The sequence below is a fragment of the Oncorhynchus mykiss genome, chromosome 16, assembly GCF_057628025.1.
Source record: "Oncorhynchus mykiss isolate SJ-2025 chromosome 16, ASM5762802v1, whole genome shotgun sequence".
Lineage (NCBI taxonomy): Eukaryota > Metazoa > Chordata > Actinopteri > Salmoniformes > Salmonidae > Oncorhynchus > Oncorhynchus mykiss.
The window spans coordinates 55,652,084-55,668,387 of record NC_143037.1 but is presented as its reverse complement, the minus strand read 5'-3'; the positions used below and the strand labels follow the sequence as shown (position 1 = coordinate 55,668,387).

At 42.7% G+C, this 16,304-nt stretch overlaps 1 protein-coding gene across 6 annotated transcripts; it reads left to right on the top strand.

Annotated features, from left to right (window-relative positions):
• Positions 1-318: 318 nt before the first annotated feature.
• LOC110492269 (TBC1 domain family member 25) lies at positions 319-15,719 on the top strand. 6 transcript variants are annotated; one of them, XM_090203415.1, is made up of 8 exons: positions 319-799; positions 1,767-1,876; positions 2,371-2,525; positions 2,758-2,882; positions 3,055-3,246; positions 4,400-4,675; positions 6,024-7,607; positions 11,074-15,719. In XM_090203415.1, the coding sequence occupies exons 1-8, from the start codon at positions 755-757 to the stop codon at positions 11,440-11,442; spliced, it is 2,856 nt and encodes a 951-aa protein (XP_090059541.1). In that variant the 5' UTR covers positions 319-754; the 3' UTR covers positions 11,443-15,719. The 6 variants fall into 6 exon arrangements, with proteins under 6 accessions (XP_090059541.1, XP_021422121.3, XP_021422123.1 ...); XM_021566446.3 differs by having other exon boundaries at positions 11,071-15,719; XM_090203414.1 differs by having other exon boundaries at positions 599-799; positions 2,758-2,957.
• Positions 15,720-16,304: the final 585 nt, after the last annotated feature.

Genomic DNA, 16,304 nt, shown 5'->3' with positions numbered 1-16,304 from the left:
GTTTGAAAATGCTAGCCTTTGCTTTCCACTTGACTGTGTGTATTGGTTCCTTATATCAGTACATTCATAACAAGCTAAACATTACCAAACTTCTATTTCGATCAAATAAGCCTCAAGTAGCACATTTTGCAATTCAATTTGTTGACCAAATTTAACACTCTCTCATTGACCTCCATACAAAAAAATCCACACTTTCCAGGTGGAAAACTAGGGCATCATCTTTCGACGAAGAGTTTCCATGTTGGAAATTACCGTGTTCCGAGTTTCCATAAACGCACCATCAGCAGCACTAAATGATGTAATGTATACGTGCGTCATATCCCGAGTTCCAGTCGTGAAAGCTGAAACTTCAATATTTTTTGGAGATATTAAAAGTCCTCATTTGTTAGAAAGAAAGGCATTTGGAGTTTTTTTTTACATTTTTAGCTAGAATGTTAACATCGGATTATTCTCAAATTCTGTAGTAAATTATATTTTCTGTTTCTTGTTATTCAGAACATAATCACGGAAATAATATTTGACAAATTAGCTTCAGTGAAGTACTGCAAATGTGTGGATGAGCTTTTATTTTAAAACAAATTCCCGTCAAACAGGAAACAGATTTCTCTTAATGTCGTAGATGTACAGGTCTGGACAAAGCCGCGACTGAAAAACATGAGTCGCCGCGACCGTTCTCTTCCAATTTGACAAATGCCTATGTAAGAAAAATCGAATTGAATACAACAATCGCGGGTCCAGTGGACTCCTCATCAACATGGCAACTGATGAGGAGAGGGGCGTAGTGCGTGTCAAAGTCAAGGTGAGGAATATGTGAACGATGGAATAGCTGCAGCTAGCTTGGGGTACCCTTTGACATGTATCACATTTCCAGGTAGCTAGCTTTATTGTTATCACCGTGGCTGACGTATTTTGGCCATTTCTCGTTACATTTTGGTGACTTTTGCGTTAGCTTGTAGCAGTTTGAACTGCTAGCATTTTCTTCTACCCAGAACAGTGCTTTGTTGTTTTTTTAGCATTGATCCTGCTAACATCTAATGAGGATGGACCGTTATTCTGAACGTAACCCTCTTGGATCTTCTGACTACAAAAAGTAAATAATGTATCTATGAAAAATAACGGATTAGTAAGATTCGATTATTGACAATAGGTCTAACTAGCTACCTGCTGCTGGTGTTGATATGTGATCGTGCACCGGGGAAACAATTTTAAAGCAATATTGAGAGTCAACTAAACCCGCGAATCTTGACAGCTAGTTAGAATGGTTTATTGTGTTATACCAAATAATGAACTGTTATTCACAGGCAGAACCCCACAGTGACGTGGCTGGTTATTATACCGTTGTCTTGATGCTTTAGTAATAGTAGTGAGTCATTTAGTTAACATCGCCGTCATCACCAGATCAGCTCTGAGCTCTTGACTGAGAACTGGTGACACGTCATTTAGTGATATAAAAGGAAGCATTTCTGCTCTCTTGTGACAAATATAGCCTACACCATTTTTGATCTACGACCCAATCGTTACAAAAAAAGGTTAGTCTGCCATTGTAGAAGGTCAGTCTGCTATTTATGACATTCACCTTTGTTGTTGGCTTTTGGTAGCCTGGGTTAACTGAATTTCAAAACTTCATTCTGGAACCCAGGCTAGCCTTTTTATTGGAACTGAAGAATGACATTGATTCAGTCACACATGATTTACAGTGATGATATGAAATAGGCCTACAATGTACCTCAATTAATGTTTACATGATTGTTTCTCGCCTTCCTCAGAAGTGTGAGGGGATGCTGCCAGTGGAGTTTCGCTCATTTGCTGTGGATCCTCAGATAACATCACTTGAGGTGCTACAGCACATCCTCATCCGAGCCTTTGAGTTAAATGGGTGAGGAGGAGCATCAACATAATAATGTCTACAGTGCTGTTGATTGACATGGCAAGCAGAATTGTGGAGGTGCATAAAAATGGCAGCCTCCATGCACTTTACTAAGTTTGCCCTTTTGTACATTGCTCTTCGTTTCTCTTTTTTTGTATTGGCATTAGCACAGTTTACATGATCCCAATTTTAGCTCCAAGATGGCTGCAGTTTGAAAAAGTAGATTGTGCTGATTTGTTGGCGCATTGAACCATGTCGTGCGCCATAGTTTAAAAACTCCATTGATAGTGCTAAACATTGACTGAATATCTGAATTCCACCATTATTTTGCACTTTCACCATTCTGCAGACAATATTAGAAAGTTTTGTTTCGTGAGAAAGCTTTGCCTACAGTAAAGTTTGAAAAGGTTATGGATATGGAAGGACTTGGATTGCCATGTTTTCTAGAATTGATATCAGCCTTTTAGATATTGCTATCAGCTATTTTCTTGTTTCCTAATTAGCAAACGCAACTTTGGAATAAGTTACCTATCCCGGGACCGTGGAGGTTTGGAAGTGTATCTTTCGCTCCTGTCTGACTGGGATTTAGATGCTGCATTTGTCAGTGCAGCTAAACCTTATCTACAACTCAAGATGGACATTAAGCCTGCCGAAGACAGTAAGCAGACCCGTCAAACGTTCTGTTGATGTGTTCCTTTGGGTCACCACCTGAAGAACTTGTGTGTGTGCGCACGCTTTCATTCAGTATATGTTTTGGGAAATGGGGTAAATTAGCTTGTGTTAAGTAGCTGCTATTGAAGCTTTTTTTGTTGTTGCAATGTATTTGTTGGCCTCTCCTTCATACAGTCCCATTTTACGACCATCTCGTTTACCCTGCTTCTTCCTTTTAGGTCCCGTTATGGAAGACTGGGACATAATAAGCCCCAAAGAAGTGATTTGTTCTGACCAGCTTCCCGGGGATAGGAGGTCCTTGGCGGCTGCTGCCCTCCCCTTCACCCAGTCCCTACTGTCCCAGGTTACTGACAACGCTCTCGCTCTTCACCCTGTCAGCCATCTTTTTTACCAGCCAGTCACTGCTGCCTTGAGTCAGGTCCTTCTGCTAATGCTAAATAACTCCAGTTCTTAGGTTAGTGTTGCTCCCAAAGACCCACCTGCGGTTTAATCTCTTGCTGTCTGTCTCTGTTCAGATGATGGGTCGAACACTGTCCAGAGTACAACAGGCCTTGAGCTGGTCTTATGGGGAGGAGGTGAAGCCTTTCAAGCCCCCATTGAGCGATGCAGAGTTCCACAGTTACCTCAACGGCCAGGGCCAGCTTTCCCGACCAGAGGAACTGAGGCTACGCATCTATCATGGTGGGGTAGAGCCTTCACTACGCAAGGTAACAGTGCATTCGCTGACAGATTCCAACAACTAACAGACAGCTAGTTTAACCCTCGATACCAAAGCATTTCACAAATATAATTGAAAGTACTAGAAAATCAAATAAAATCCCATAGTACCGAATCTTAACTTGAATGTGTTTAACTTAGACTTTCTTGTAACCATGCATTGGTGTCAATGGGAGATTTACGCAGACATTTGAGTTTGAGAAGGGCCCATGGTCTCCAAAACATTGACGGGAATTGGGTACTTATGGTCTTTGGATATGAATAATTTCCCGAAGTGTGAATTAGATGTGGGACTAAAGCATGTTTCACTTCAGAGTGTAAACAGAGTATCTATGTAGGTCATTCAATGTGGAACATGAATGTATGAGAAAATGAGCACAAAGAAATGCCATTTGAATGTAGAAGAGCGATATTGTTAAATTACTCTACACTCACTGTATTGTATGAACATAGATATTTTAGATAGTGAAGCTAAAACATTTAATTTGGCTCTGAGGTGGCAGTACAGAATGACACCTTTTATTTGAGGGTATTTTCATACATATCTGTTTTACCATTTAGAAATGAAAGCACTTTATGTATCTTGTCCCCCCATTTGGAAGGTATCATAAGTATTTGGACAAATTCCCTTATGTGTATTAAAGTAGTCAAAAGTTTATTATTTGGTCCCATATTTCTAGCATGCCAAGACTACAACAACCTTGCAACATTTGTTTTGGTTGTTTTTCAGATGATGTTGTGCCCAATAGAAGGGAATGGTAAATAATGTATTGTCATTTTGGAGTCATTGTAAATAAGAATAGAATATGTTTTTGAACACTTTACATTAATGTGGATTCTACCATGGTTACGGATAATCATGAAAGAATTGTGGATAATGATGAAAAAAATGCTACCCTCCCCTGTTATTGGCAATGTTGATAGGTTAGCATCTCTTGGGGGTATGTCTTTGTGCCTTTTAACTTTCAATTCATTCATGATTATCTATAATCATGGTAGCATCCACATTAATGTAGAAGTGTTCTTTACTGTCGCCTAGAGCCTACAAATTGCTGGTGTATATCCTATAAACCCCTAAACCCCTTCTCTAATGGACAGTTTGTGGTAAAAAATAATTTCAGATCTGTCATTTCCTCTGTCCAGGTTGTGTGGCGTTACCTCCTGAACGTGTACCCCGATGGGCTGACCGGTCAGGAGAGGATGGACTACATGAAGAGAAAGACTAGGGAGTACGACCAGCTGAAGGGGGAGTGGTCAGCTAGGGTCAGTCCAGAGGACCTGGAGTTCATCAGGGGCAACGTACTGAAGGACGTCCTGAGGACCGACCGGGCCCATCCCTATTACGCCGGCTCCGAGGACAGCCCCCACCTCACCGCTCTCACCGACCTGCTTACCACCTTTGCCATTACACATCCACAGGTGTTGGGATCTATTTTTTTCCCCGTCCTCTTTGGTAGCCTGATGGTGGCGTTATACGGACATGTTTGCATTCCTTTTACATGCAGACATGCTAAGGGGTGTGGTGTTATTAGCTCAGTGAGAACAAATATATGCTCAACGCTGGTGTTTGGCGTCTTCAATTCTGTCTATTTGCATTTGAGTTATGATTAGTAAACCCTGTCTACTTGCAGTGATACAGTATATAGACAAACGTATGTGGACTCCCCTTCAAATTAGTGGATTTGTCTATTTCAGCCACACCCATTGCTGACAGGTGTGTAAAATGGAGCTCACATGTAATCTCCATAGACAAACATTGGCAGAAGAATGGCCTTACTGAAGAACTTAGGGACTTTCAATGTGGCACCGTCATAGGATGCCACCTTTCCAACAAGTCAGTTTCTCAAATTTCTGCCCTGCTAGAGCTGCCCTGGTCAACTAAGTGCTGTTATTGTGAAGTGGAAACATCTAGGAGCAACAATGGCTCAGCCACGAAGTGGTAGGTCACTCGGATAGCTGAGTGCTGAAGCACGCAGCTCATAAAATAATTGTCCGTCTTCGGTTGTAACACTCACTACCGAGTTCCAAACTGCCTGGAAGCAACATCAGCACAATAACAGTTTGTTGTGAGCTTTATGAAATAGGTTCCCATGGCCGAGCAGCCGCACACAAGCCTAAGATTGCAATGCCAAGCGTTGGCTGGAGTGGTGTAAAGCTCGCCGCCATTGGACTCTGGAGTAGTGGAAAAGCGTTCTCTGGAGGGATGAATCACGCTTTACCATCTGGCAGTCCGACGGATGATTTTGGGTTTGGCAGATGCCAGGAGAACGCTACCTTCCCGAATGCATAGTGCCAGCTGTAAAGTTTGGTGGATGAGGAATAATGGTCTGGGGCTGTTTTTCATGTTTCGGGCTAGGGAAATCTCAACGTTACAGTTAACAATGACATTCCAGATGATTAAGTGCTTCCAACTTTGTGGCAACAGTTTGAGGAAAGACCCTTTCCTGTTTCAGTATGACAATGCCCCTGTGCACACAGCGGGGTCCATACAGAAATGGTTTGTCGAGATCGGTGTGGACAGAGACCTAAACCCCATCGAACAACTTTGAGATGAATTGAAACACCGACTGCGAGCCAGGCCTAAACGCCCAACATCAGTGCCCGACCTCACTAATGCTCTTGTGGCTGAATGGAACCAATTCCATATTAATGGCCAATATTTTGGAATGAAATGTTTGACGAGCAGGTGTCCACATACTTTTGGTCATGTAGTGTATGTAATCCTAGTTTTTGCTGTGTTTTAATTCATTTCAACTCTGTTTCGTAGGTGTCGTACTGCCAAGGCATGAGTGACATCGCTTCTCCGATACTTGCCGTTATGGACAATGAGGCACACGCATTCATCTGTTTCTGTGGCATCATGAAACGCCTAGAGGGCAATTTCCGCCCGGATGGCCAACTCATGTCTGTCAAGTTCCAGCATCTGAAGCTGCTACTGCAGTACTCAGACCCCGAGTTCTACTGTTACTTGGTGTCCCGCGGAGCTGATGACCTGTTCTTCTGTTACCGCTGGCTGCTCTTGGAACTCAAACGGGAGTTTGCCTTCGACGATGCCCTGAGGATGCTGGAGGTCACCTGGAGCTCCCTGCCTCCTGATCCACCTGAAACGGAAGTGGAGCTTTTTGGGCCTCCCCTAGAGACAGACCAGACCAGAATGACATCTGAGAGTGGTGTTGAAAAGAGGCCTGCTTTCGCAGGTGAAGAAGGGGAGCAGAAAGAGAAGCAGCGGAGACGACACATGTTGAGGCCTTCAAGAGAAGAGGCAGACGGTGGGAGAAAGATCGACATGGAGGAAGGAGAGCGGGAGGACAGAGGAGCCAGAAGAGAGGGTGAGGGGAACTTTGACATGCCTTACGTAGGAAAGGAGAAGGCGCACAATAATGCGCCTGTTCCTCCCTTTGAGAAGCAGACCAGTTTTGGTGAGTTCAAATACTACAATGCACGGAACAAGGACAGCTTTGATTTCGTGGAGAGAGACGCACCAGAGGGTCCTGTTGAGATGGAAGCCTCCTTGCACCCTGTATCAAGTCCACTGGCCCGGCAGGTCACCGAGGACAGCGAGGAGGATCCAGGGGAGAGGGCACCTCTTATAACGGATGATGACAAGTCCTCCAGCCCAGAGACGGAGGAGAGGAGCTCCCCTAATGGACAAACAGCCTCTCCGGTCTCCCCATTTCCTCATGGTCTGCCAAGCTGGAAGAATGGTTCCTCTCTGTCTCCAGGCTCCACTCCCTCCCCCTCAAGTTGGAGAGGTGCCCTCACAGACACCCCGTCACCAAAGTACACCTCCCCCATTTTACCCAACGGAAGGGTTGAGTCGCCAGAGAAAGCCACAAGAGGATTTGCTTCCTTTGCGTCAGTGCCGAATGGAACCGGAGCTAACTCTCCCGCTACCCCCACAGGGAGGTCCTTGGTTTCCTCTCCCCTACTGACTAGATCATTGCTCTCCTCCCCTATTTTGTCCTTCGGGAGAGCTCTTCCTTCGCTGCCGGTCAGCACAGTGAACAAGTCCTTTCCCAGTAACCTCCCTTCTCCTTGCAGCAGAGCCTCCAGCACTGCGCCCAACACTCCAAATTCAACCAAACCAGAGAATACCACCATCAAACCTTGTTCCCTGCCACCGCCTCAAGAGTTTGGTAAAGGGAATCCTTTCATGTTGTTCCTGTGCCTGTCAATCCTGTTGGAGCATCGAGACCACATTATAAAGAACAGCTTTGATTACAACGAGCTGGCTATGCACTTTGACCGCCTTGTTCGGCGACACAATCTGGGCAGGGTGCTGCAGCGCGCCAAAGCCTTGTTTGCGGACTACCTGCAGAGTGAGGTGTGGGATTCGGAGGAAGGGGATGAGGTCAGCTCGGACTCGCCCACCACAGTCACTGCTGCTTTCCACTCCCCGCCCCCCTCTGCCACCAGGCCTCTTTTTACCCCTTTGTCATCCTCTCCAAACTCCACCTATAACCTGGCTGACACCATACCTTCCCCTTCTTCACCTGTCTCCCTCTCTCCCTCCTCTTGACTTCTGTCACTATATCTCCAACACATTTACAGTACAATGAGTAATGGTTGCCTAGTCCAGCTGTTTGTCCCTTTATTGTTGCTCATCTTATTTAGCTCTCCACCCATACCAGACTTGACTAGAAGGTTACTACTGTTAGTTCTTCATGTCTATGCTGTCAGTATTGCTCTTCTCTCCATTTCCTCTAATCAACAAGTTCTCATGCTTACTCTTGCCTTGCTATGCACTCATCCATTGAGTTTTTACTGTTTCAAACTTTTAGTTACAGGGATAATAATGTTTCAAATACCTTTTACCTTTATATCAGGGCCCAGGGCTGGACACATTGTGTTGCCCACGGTTAACATGGATAAGAACCTCATTGGATAAGCCACAACTGTGTCTTCTTGACCAAAGAGCTCTAGTTGTGTGATCACACTGCTAAGAACCAAAACTGGCACATTGCTAGTCTGGACTTTTTAGCATAACTGCAGTGTGTATGGTTACTGGTTCAAGCTCTGCCCCCTCTGTTCCCTGACTTGGCTACAGTTGGAGTGGGCGCTGGCCATTGGAAGTATGGAGAAATATGAACAGTATGAATGAGTCATGCGACTCCCCTTAAAAATGCCCTGTTGAGAATATATCAAATATGCCTGTATTTGACTACACACATGCCAGCATAGTGATTATGAGGACACTAACAACAGCAACAGAGCTTTGTAAAGGTTATATTCATGAGTCAGTAATTGCATTGTGTATCATTACATTTTCTATCAAAATAATTGAAATACTGTATCATTTTGGTGTTGCAAGGTCACATTTTAAATATCAAGGTGAGATTAAGTTATTTTCTTTAGAAATACTATGAAGCATGTTGTGCCCCATAGGAATCTGAATGGCAAAGAAAAGTTACAGTATATTGGGAGAAGCCTTAAGAAATCAATGGGTTTCAGTACTGCAGTTTCATGGCCAGTTTCTGCATTTGCGCTCACAATTGACTGTTTGCTTTTGAGTCACACGCAACCACTATGATCTGAACAATATACTGTATTAAATGGGAATGTTTTGCTATTCAGGGGTTCAATGGATCATTTAATCGATAACAAACAATGGATGCACAAATTATGCGTTTGCCCTAGATCATGTATGACTGGTACATTGCACAATGTGCACATAGCTACTATATGGTGCTAAAAGATTTCATAAGGTATAGGATTCATCATGGCTTTATGAGAATGGTTTTAAATGTGTAAATTAATGTTATACAGTGGGGCAAAAAAGTATTTAGTCAGCCACCTATTGTGCAAGTTCTCCCACTTAAAAAGATGAGAGGCCTGTAATTTTCATCATAGGTACACTTCAACTATGACAGACAAAATGAGAAAAGAAATCCAGAAAATCACATTGTAGGATTTTTTATGAATTTATTTGCAAATTATGGTGGAAAATAAGTATTTGGTCAGTAACAAAAGTTTATCTCAATACTTTGTTATGGTTATGGTCTTTGTTGGCAATGACAGAGGTCAAACGTTTTCTGTAAGTCTTCACAAGGTTTTCACACACTGTTGCTGGTATTTTGGCCCACTCCTCCATGCAGATCTCCTCTAGAGCAGTGATGTTTTGGAGCTGTTGCTGGGCAACACAGACTTTCAACTCCCTCCAAAGATGTTCTATGGGGTTGAGATCTGGAGACTGGCTAGGCCACTCCAGGACCTTGAAAATGCTTCTTACGAAGCCACTCCTTTGTTGCCCGGGCGGTGTGTTTGGGATCATTGTCATGCTGAAAGACCCAGCCACGTTTCATCTTCAATGCCCTTGCTGATGGTAGACTTTGTTACTTTGGTCCCAGTGTAACAGTACAAATTTAGACCGTCCCCTCGCCCATACCCGGGCGCGAACCAGGGACCTTCTGCACACATCAACAGTCACCCTCGAAGCATCGTTACCCATCGCACCACAAAAGCCGCGGCCCTTGCGGAGCAAGGGGAACTACTACTTCAAGGTCTCAGAGCAAGTGACGTCACTGATTGAAACGCTATTTAGCGCCCACGCTAACTAAGCTAGCCGTTTCACATCCGTTACACTCACCCCCCTTTTGACCTTCCTCCTTTTTCCGCAGCAACCAGTAATCCGGGTCAACAGCATCAATGTAACAGTATAATTTTAGACCGTCCCCTCGCCCATACCCGGGCGCGAACCAGGGACCTTCTGCACACCTTCTGCACACATCAACAGTCACCCTCGAAGCATCGTTACCCATCGCTCCACAAAAGCCGTGGCCCTTGCAGAGCAAGGGGAACTACTACTTCAAGGTCTCAGAGCAAGTGACGTCACTGATTGAAACGCTATTTAGCGCCCACGCTAACTAAGCTAGCCGTTTCACATCCGTTACACCAGCTCTCTGCAGGTCATTCACTAGGTCCCCCCCGTGTGGTTCTGGGATTTTTGCTCACCGTTCTTGTGATCATTTTGACCCCACGGAGTGAGATCTTGCATGGAGCCCTAGATCGAGGGAGATTATCAGTGGTCTTGTATGTCTTCCATTTCCTAATAATTGCTGCCACAGTTGATTTCTTCAAACCAAGCTGCTTACCTATTGCAGATTCAGTCTTCCCAGCCTGATGCAGGTCTACAATTTTGTTTCTGGTGTCCTTGCTTTTTGGTCTTGGCCATAGTGGAGTTTGGAGTGTGACTGTTTGAGGTTGTGGACAGGTGTATTTTATACTGATAACAAGTTCAAACAGGTGCCATTAATACAGGTAACGAGTGGAGGACAGAGAAGAAGTTACAGGTCTGTGAGAGCCAGAAATCTTGCTTGTTCTTAGGTGACCAAATACTTATTTTCCACCATAATTTGCAAATAAATTCATTAAAAACCCTACAATGTGATTTTCTGGATTTTTTTTCTCATTTTGTCTGTCATAGTTGACGTGTACCTATGATGAAAATTACAGGCCTCATCTTTTTAAGTGGGAGAACTTGTACAATTGGTGGCTGACTAAATACTTTTTTGCCCCGCTGTATTGCACAGTTCTGGCCATATGGTCACCCCTGAACTTTTCTTAAATAATTCCCTATTTATTCTCGAATAAGTTTAATAAAAAATTATTGGATTTTAAACCAAAGGACAAATTTAAGCATTCAAAGAAAATAACACCCTCTCCACAATAAAACATGTGGAGGTGTGCTACCCCTGGTACTGGACTTGAATGTGTTCAATACATAATGAACTCAGTAGATTATCACGGTGGTTTGGAGTGCAATGTTCAACCCAGTGTACAAAAACTGTCTATGTTAAATGTTGTGGATCTTCCAGCAGGTCAACAACCCGAGCATACATCAGAAGCACGCTGTAATGATTCAAGAAGAAACTCTGGACTGGCCAGCAAAGAGTCCAGATCTGAATCACATCTATAACCAATGGCGAGAGCTGAAAACAGCAGTTGGTGGAGGGCACCCCTCAAATATTGAAGAATTCGAGCAGTTTGCTGCTGAAGAGTGGGACAAATTGACAGTAGAAAGGAGCAGCAAGCTCATTGATGGCTACAAGAAGCATTTGTTGGCAGTTACATTGCATTTTGAAAACATTCAGACCCCTTCACTTTTTCCACATTTTATGTTATGTTACAGCCTTATTCTAAAACGGATTAACTTATTCTACACACAGAGCGAAAACTTTAAAATGTAAAACGTAAATAACATAAATACCTTATTTACATAACTGTTCAGACCCTTGCTTTGAGATTGTCCTTGAGATGTTTCTAAAACTTGATTGGAGTCCACCCGTGGTAAATTCAATTGATTGGACATGATTTGGAAAGGCACACACCTGTCTACACAAGGTCCAGGAGTTGACAGTGCATGTCATAGCAAAACCAAGCCATGAGGTCGAAGTAATTGTCCGTAGAGCTCCAAGACAGGATTGTGTCGTCACAGATCTGGGGAAGGGTACCAAATTATTTCTGCTTTCATTGAAGGTCCCCAAAAACACAGTGGCCTCGTCATTCTTAAAGGGAACAACTTTGGAACCACCAAGACTCTTCCTAGAGCTGTACACCAGGCCAAACTGAGCAATCGGGGAAGAAGGGCCTTGGTCAGAGAGGTGACCAAGAACCCGATGGTCACTCTGACAGAGCTCCAGTGTTCTTCTGTGGAGATGGTTGTCCTTCTGTAAGGTTCTCCCATCTCTGCAGCACTCCACCAATCAGGTGGAAGCCACTCCTCAGTAAAAGGCACATGACAGCCTGCTTGGAGTTTGCCAGAAGGAACCTAAAGGGCTCTCTGACCATGAGAAAAAACATTCTCTGATCTGATGAAACCAAGATTGAACTCTTTGGCCTGAATGCCCAGCCTCACGTCTGGAGGAAACCTGGCACCCTCCCTACGATGAAGCATGGTGGTGGCAGCATCATGCTGTGGGGATGTTTTTCAGCGGCAGGGACTGAGAGACTAGTCAGGATCGAGGGAAAGATGAACGGCGCAAACTACAGAGAGATCCTTGATGAAAACCTGCTCCAGAACGCTCAGGACCTCAGACTGGGGTGAAGGATCACCTTCCAACAGGACAATGACCCTAAGCACACAGCAAAAACAACGCAGGAGTGGCTTTGGGACAAGTCTGTGAATGTCCTTGAGTGGCCCAGCCAGAGCCCGGACTTGAACCCGATCGAATATCTCTGGAGAGAACTGAAAATAGCTGTGCAGCGACGCTCCCCATCCAGAGGATCTGCAGAGAGGAATGGGAGAAACTCCCCAAATACAGGTGTGCCAAGCTTATATCGTCATACCCAAAAAGACTTGAGGCTGTAATCGCTGCCATAGGTGCTTCAACAAAGTACTGAGTAAAGAGTCTGAATACTTATGTAAATGTAATATATATATTTTTTTTTTTATATACATTTGTGAAAATGTCTGAACCTGTTTTTGTTTAGTCATTATGGGCTATTGTGTGTAGATTTGAGGGGGTAAAAAACAATTTAATCAATTTTAGAAAAACAAAATGTGGAAACGTCAAGAGGTCTGAATACTTTCCAAAGGCATTGTGTCTTGCAAAATCTGTGCCACCAAGTACTATAGCTCTGGGGTGCCAATGATGTTGTCCATGACATTTGTCTTAAGTTTACATTTTTAGTTTAGAAAATAAAGTTTACAAAAATCAATTGGTTCTGCAATGTTGGCAATCCAAATACCAGGTGTGGAGACCTAAAGCTTTTTTTCAATTTCAACTTATTTTAGAAGAAATAGGGAATTAAAGAAAAGTGCAAGAGTGCCAATATATTTGTCTGGAACTGTATGGCTGGAGAATTCTCTTTTCCTGTAAGATATTTGATTGATTGGTCAAGGTTTTCCTCTGAAGCGAAACATTCCATTGTGAATTTTATGGGCCACTTTCAACAGGACAGAACGTTGTGTAACATCCAGGTAGAAACATACTCAACAAAATATAAACGCAACATGTAAAGTGTTGGTCACATAGTTCATGAGCTGAAATAAAAGATTCCAGAAATTGTATGTATGCACAAAAAGCTTATTTCTCTCAAATGTTGTGCACAAATTTGTTTACATCCCTGTTAATGAGCACTTCAACTTTGCAAAGATAATCCATCCACCTGACAGGTGTGGCATATCAAGAAGCTGATTAAACAGCATGATCATTACAAAGGTACACCTTGTGCTGGGAACAATAAAAGGCCACTCAAAAATGTGCACTTTTGTTACAACACAATGCCACAGATGTCTCAGGTTTTGAAGGGAGCCTTCAATTGGCATGGTGACTGCAGGAATGTCCACCAGAGCTATTGCCAGATAATTTAATTTTAATTTCTCTACCATTAGCCACCTCCAACATTGTTTTAGAGAATTTGTCTGTATGTTCAACTGGCCTAACAACCTCAGCCAAATAGCGTTGTGTGGGTCATCGTTGTGAACAGAGTGCCCCATGGTGGTAGTAGGGTTATGGTATGGACAGGCATAAGCAATTTGAATGCACAGAGATACCGTGGTGAGATCTTGAGACCCATTGTCGTGTCATTAATCTGTCGCCATCCCCTCATGTTTCAGCATGATAATGCATGTCGCAAGGATCTTTACACAATTTCTGGAAGCTGAAAATGTCCCAGTTCTCCCATGGCCTGCATACTCACCAGACATGTCACCCGTTGAGCATGTTTGGGATGCTCTGGATCAATGTGTATGACATTGTGTTCCAGGTCCCGCCACTTCGCACAGCCATTGAACAGGAGTGGGACAACATTCCACAGGCCACAATCAACAGCTTGATCAACTCTATGCAAAGAAGATATACTGCATGAGGAAAATAGTGGTCACACACTGGTTTACTGATCCATGCCCCTACCTTTTTTTTAAAAGGTATTTGTGACCAGCAGATGCATACCTGTATTCCCAGTCATGTGAAATCCATATATTAGGGCCTAATGAATTCATTTCAAATGACTGATTTCCTTATATGAACTGTAACTCAGTAAAATCTTTGAAATTGTTGCATGTTGCATTTATATTTTTGTTCAGTGTATATTATGTAGAACAAACCTGCCTCTGACATGTAAAATAACATAGGCATCATGGAAAATCCTTGTCTCCAAAAAGTACACTTCAGGAATTTATTTTTATTTTTGGAGATCTCTTTCCAATTCTTGGGAGTCATGTCAACTCTTTTCATGACATTTCTATCTGCAATGTTCCGCAACGTTTGCCTACTGAATGTTGGTATCATGGTTTCATGTGCAGTAGCATTGGAAATGTGGTCCTGATACACCATGTAACAAGAAGGGGACATTACTTCATTTTGTTGTATAGAGTAAGCCTAAATGGAACCTCTGCAGTGAAGTGCCTTATCACCAGAAGTAATTGTGTACATGTAGCCTTGATTTATGTTAGTTTTTTTGTGAGCTTGATACTCATCTTTATTTACTCCGCCAACAAGGCTTAATTATCTTCATATTGAACAGCTTGTGTGTAGCCATTAATGTTGATTGATTCTTTGTGGGACCTACCAAAACCAGTCCTTGTGAAACATTTTTTAAGGGTACTGTAAGTGCTATGTATTGGACAAGGACAATGAGAATGTGGGTTAAAATATTTTGAAATGCCAATACCCAGCACAAAATGTCTTCATCAAGTGAAATAGTACATTTAGCTTTAGGTGTAGGGAAGACAGGCTAGAGAATGGGTTGAATTTGTGTATACAAGTATTGTCTATTAGTCATTTCAGTGAGTGTGAAATCCTGCAGGCATGCTGGACACATTTTGGAATAGAGCATAATCTCATACTATACTAGAAACATTTTCATAGATTCTAAGTAATCATGTTGACTGTATTTTCGATTTGAAATCTTATTAATACCAAGTGTAGATGGTGTCATGGACAATAATAAATACTGCATATTTTAACGAACCAGACAACAAAATCATGATACAGTGCCTTCAGAAAGTATTCATACCCTTTGACTTATTCCAGATTTTGTTGTGTTACATCCTGAATTCAATTATTTGTTTCTCACCTATCTTCTCACACTACTATTGCACACAGTGAGTCCATGCTATTTATTATGTGATTTGTTAAGCACATTTTTACTATAACAAAGGGGTTGAATACTGATTGACTCAAGACATTTCAGCTTTTCATTTTTTATTAATTTGTAAACATTTCAAAAAAGATAATTCCACTTTGATATTATAGGGTATTGTGTGGGCCAGTGGCAAAATAAAATCTACATTTAGTTCATTTTAAATTCAAGCTGTAACAAAAAAAATGTTGAAGAAGTCAAGGGGTGTGAATACTTTCGGAGGCACTGTATCTATCTAGATTAGTCCCATGGAAGAAAGCATCTTATTTTATGATGAAAATGTACACTGAACAAAAATATAAACACAACATGTAAAGTGTTGGTCCCATGTTTCATGAGCTGAAATAAAAGATCCCGGAAATGTTCCATACGCACAAAAGCTTATTTCTCAACTTTTGTAAACTAATTTGTTTACATCCCTGTTAGTGAGCATTTCTCCTTTGCTAAGACAATCCATCCTCCTGACAGGTGTGGCATATCAAGCACCTTGTGCTGGGGATAATATAAGGCCACTAAAATATGCCATTTTGTCACACAACACAATGCCACAGATGTCTCAAGTTTTGATGGAGCGTGCAATTGGCATGCTGACTTCAGGAATGTCCACCAGAGCGGTTGCGAGAGAGAGGTAATGTTAATTTCTCTATCATAAAACCTCTCCAACGTCATTTTAGAGAATTTGTCAGTATGTCCAACCGGCCTCACAACCACAGACCACGTGTATGGCATTGTGTGGGTGAACGGTTTGATGTCAAATTTGTACTCACCAGATATGTCACCCATAGAGCATGTTTGGGATGCTCTGGATTGATGTGTTCCAGTTCCAGCTAATATCCAGCAACTTCGCACAGCCATTGAAGAGGAGTGGGACAACATTCCACAGGCCACAATCAACAGCCTGATCAACTCTATGCGAAAAATATGTGTCGCGCTGCATGAAGCAAATGGTGGTCACACTAGATAC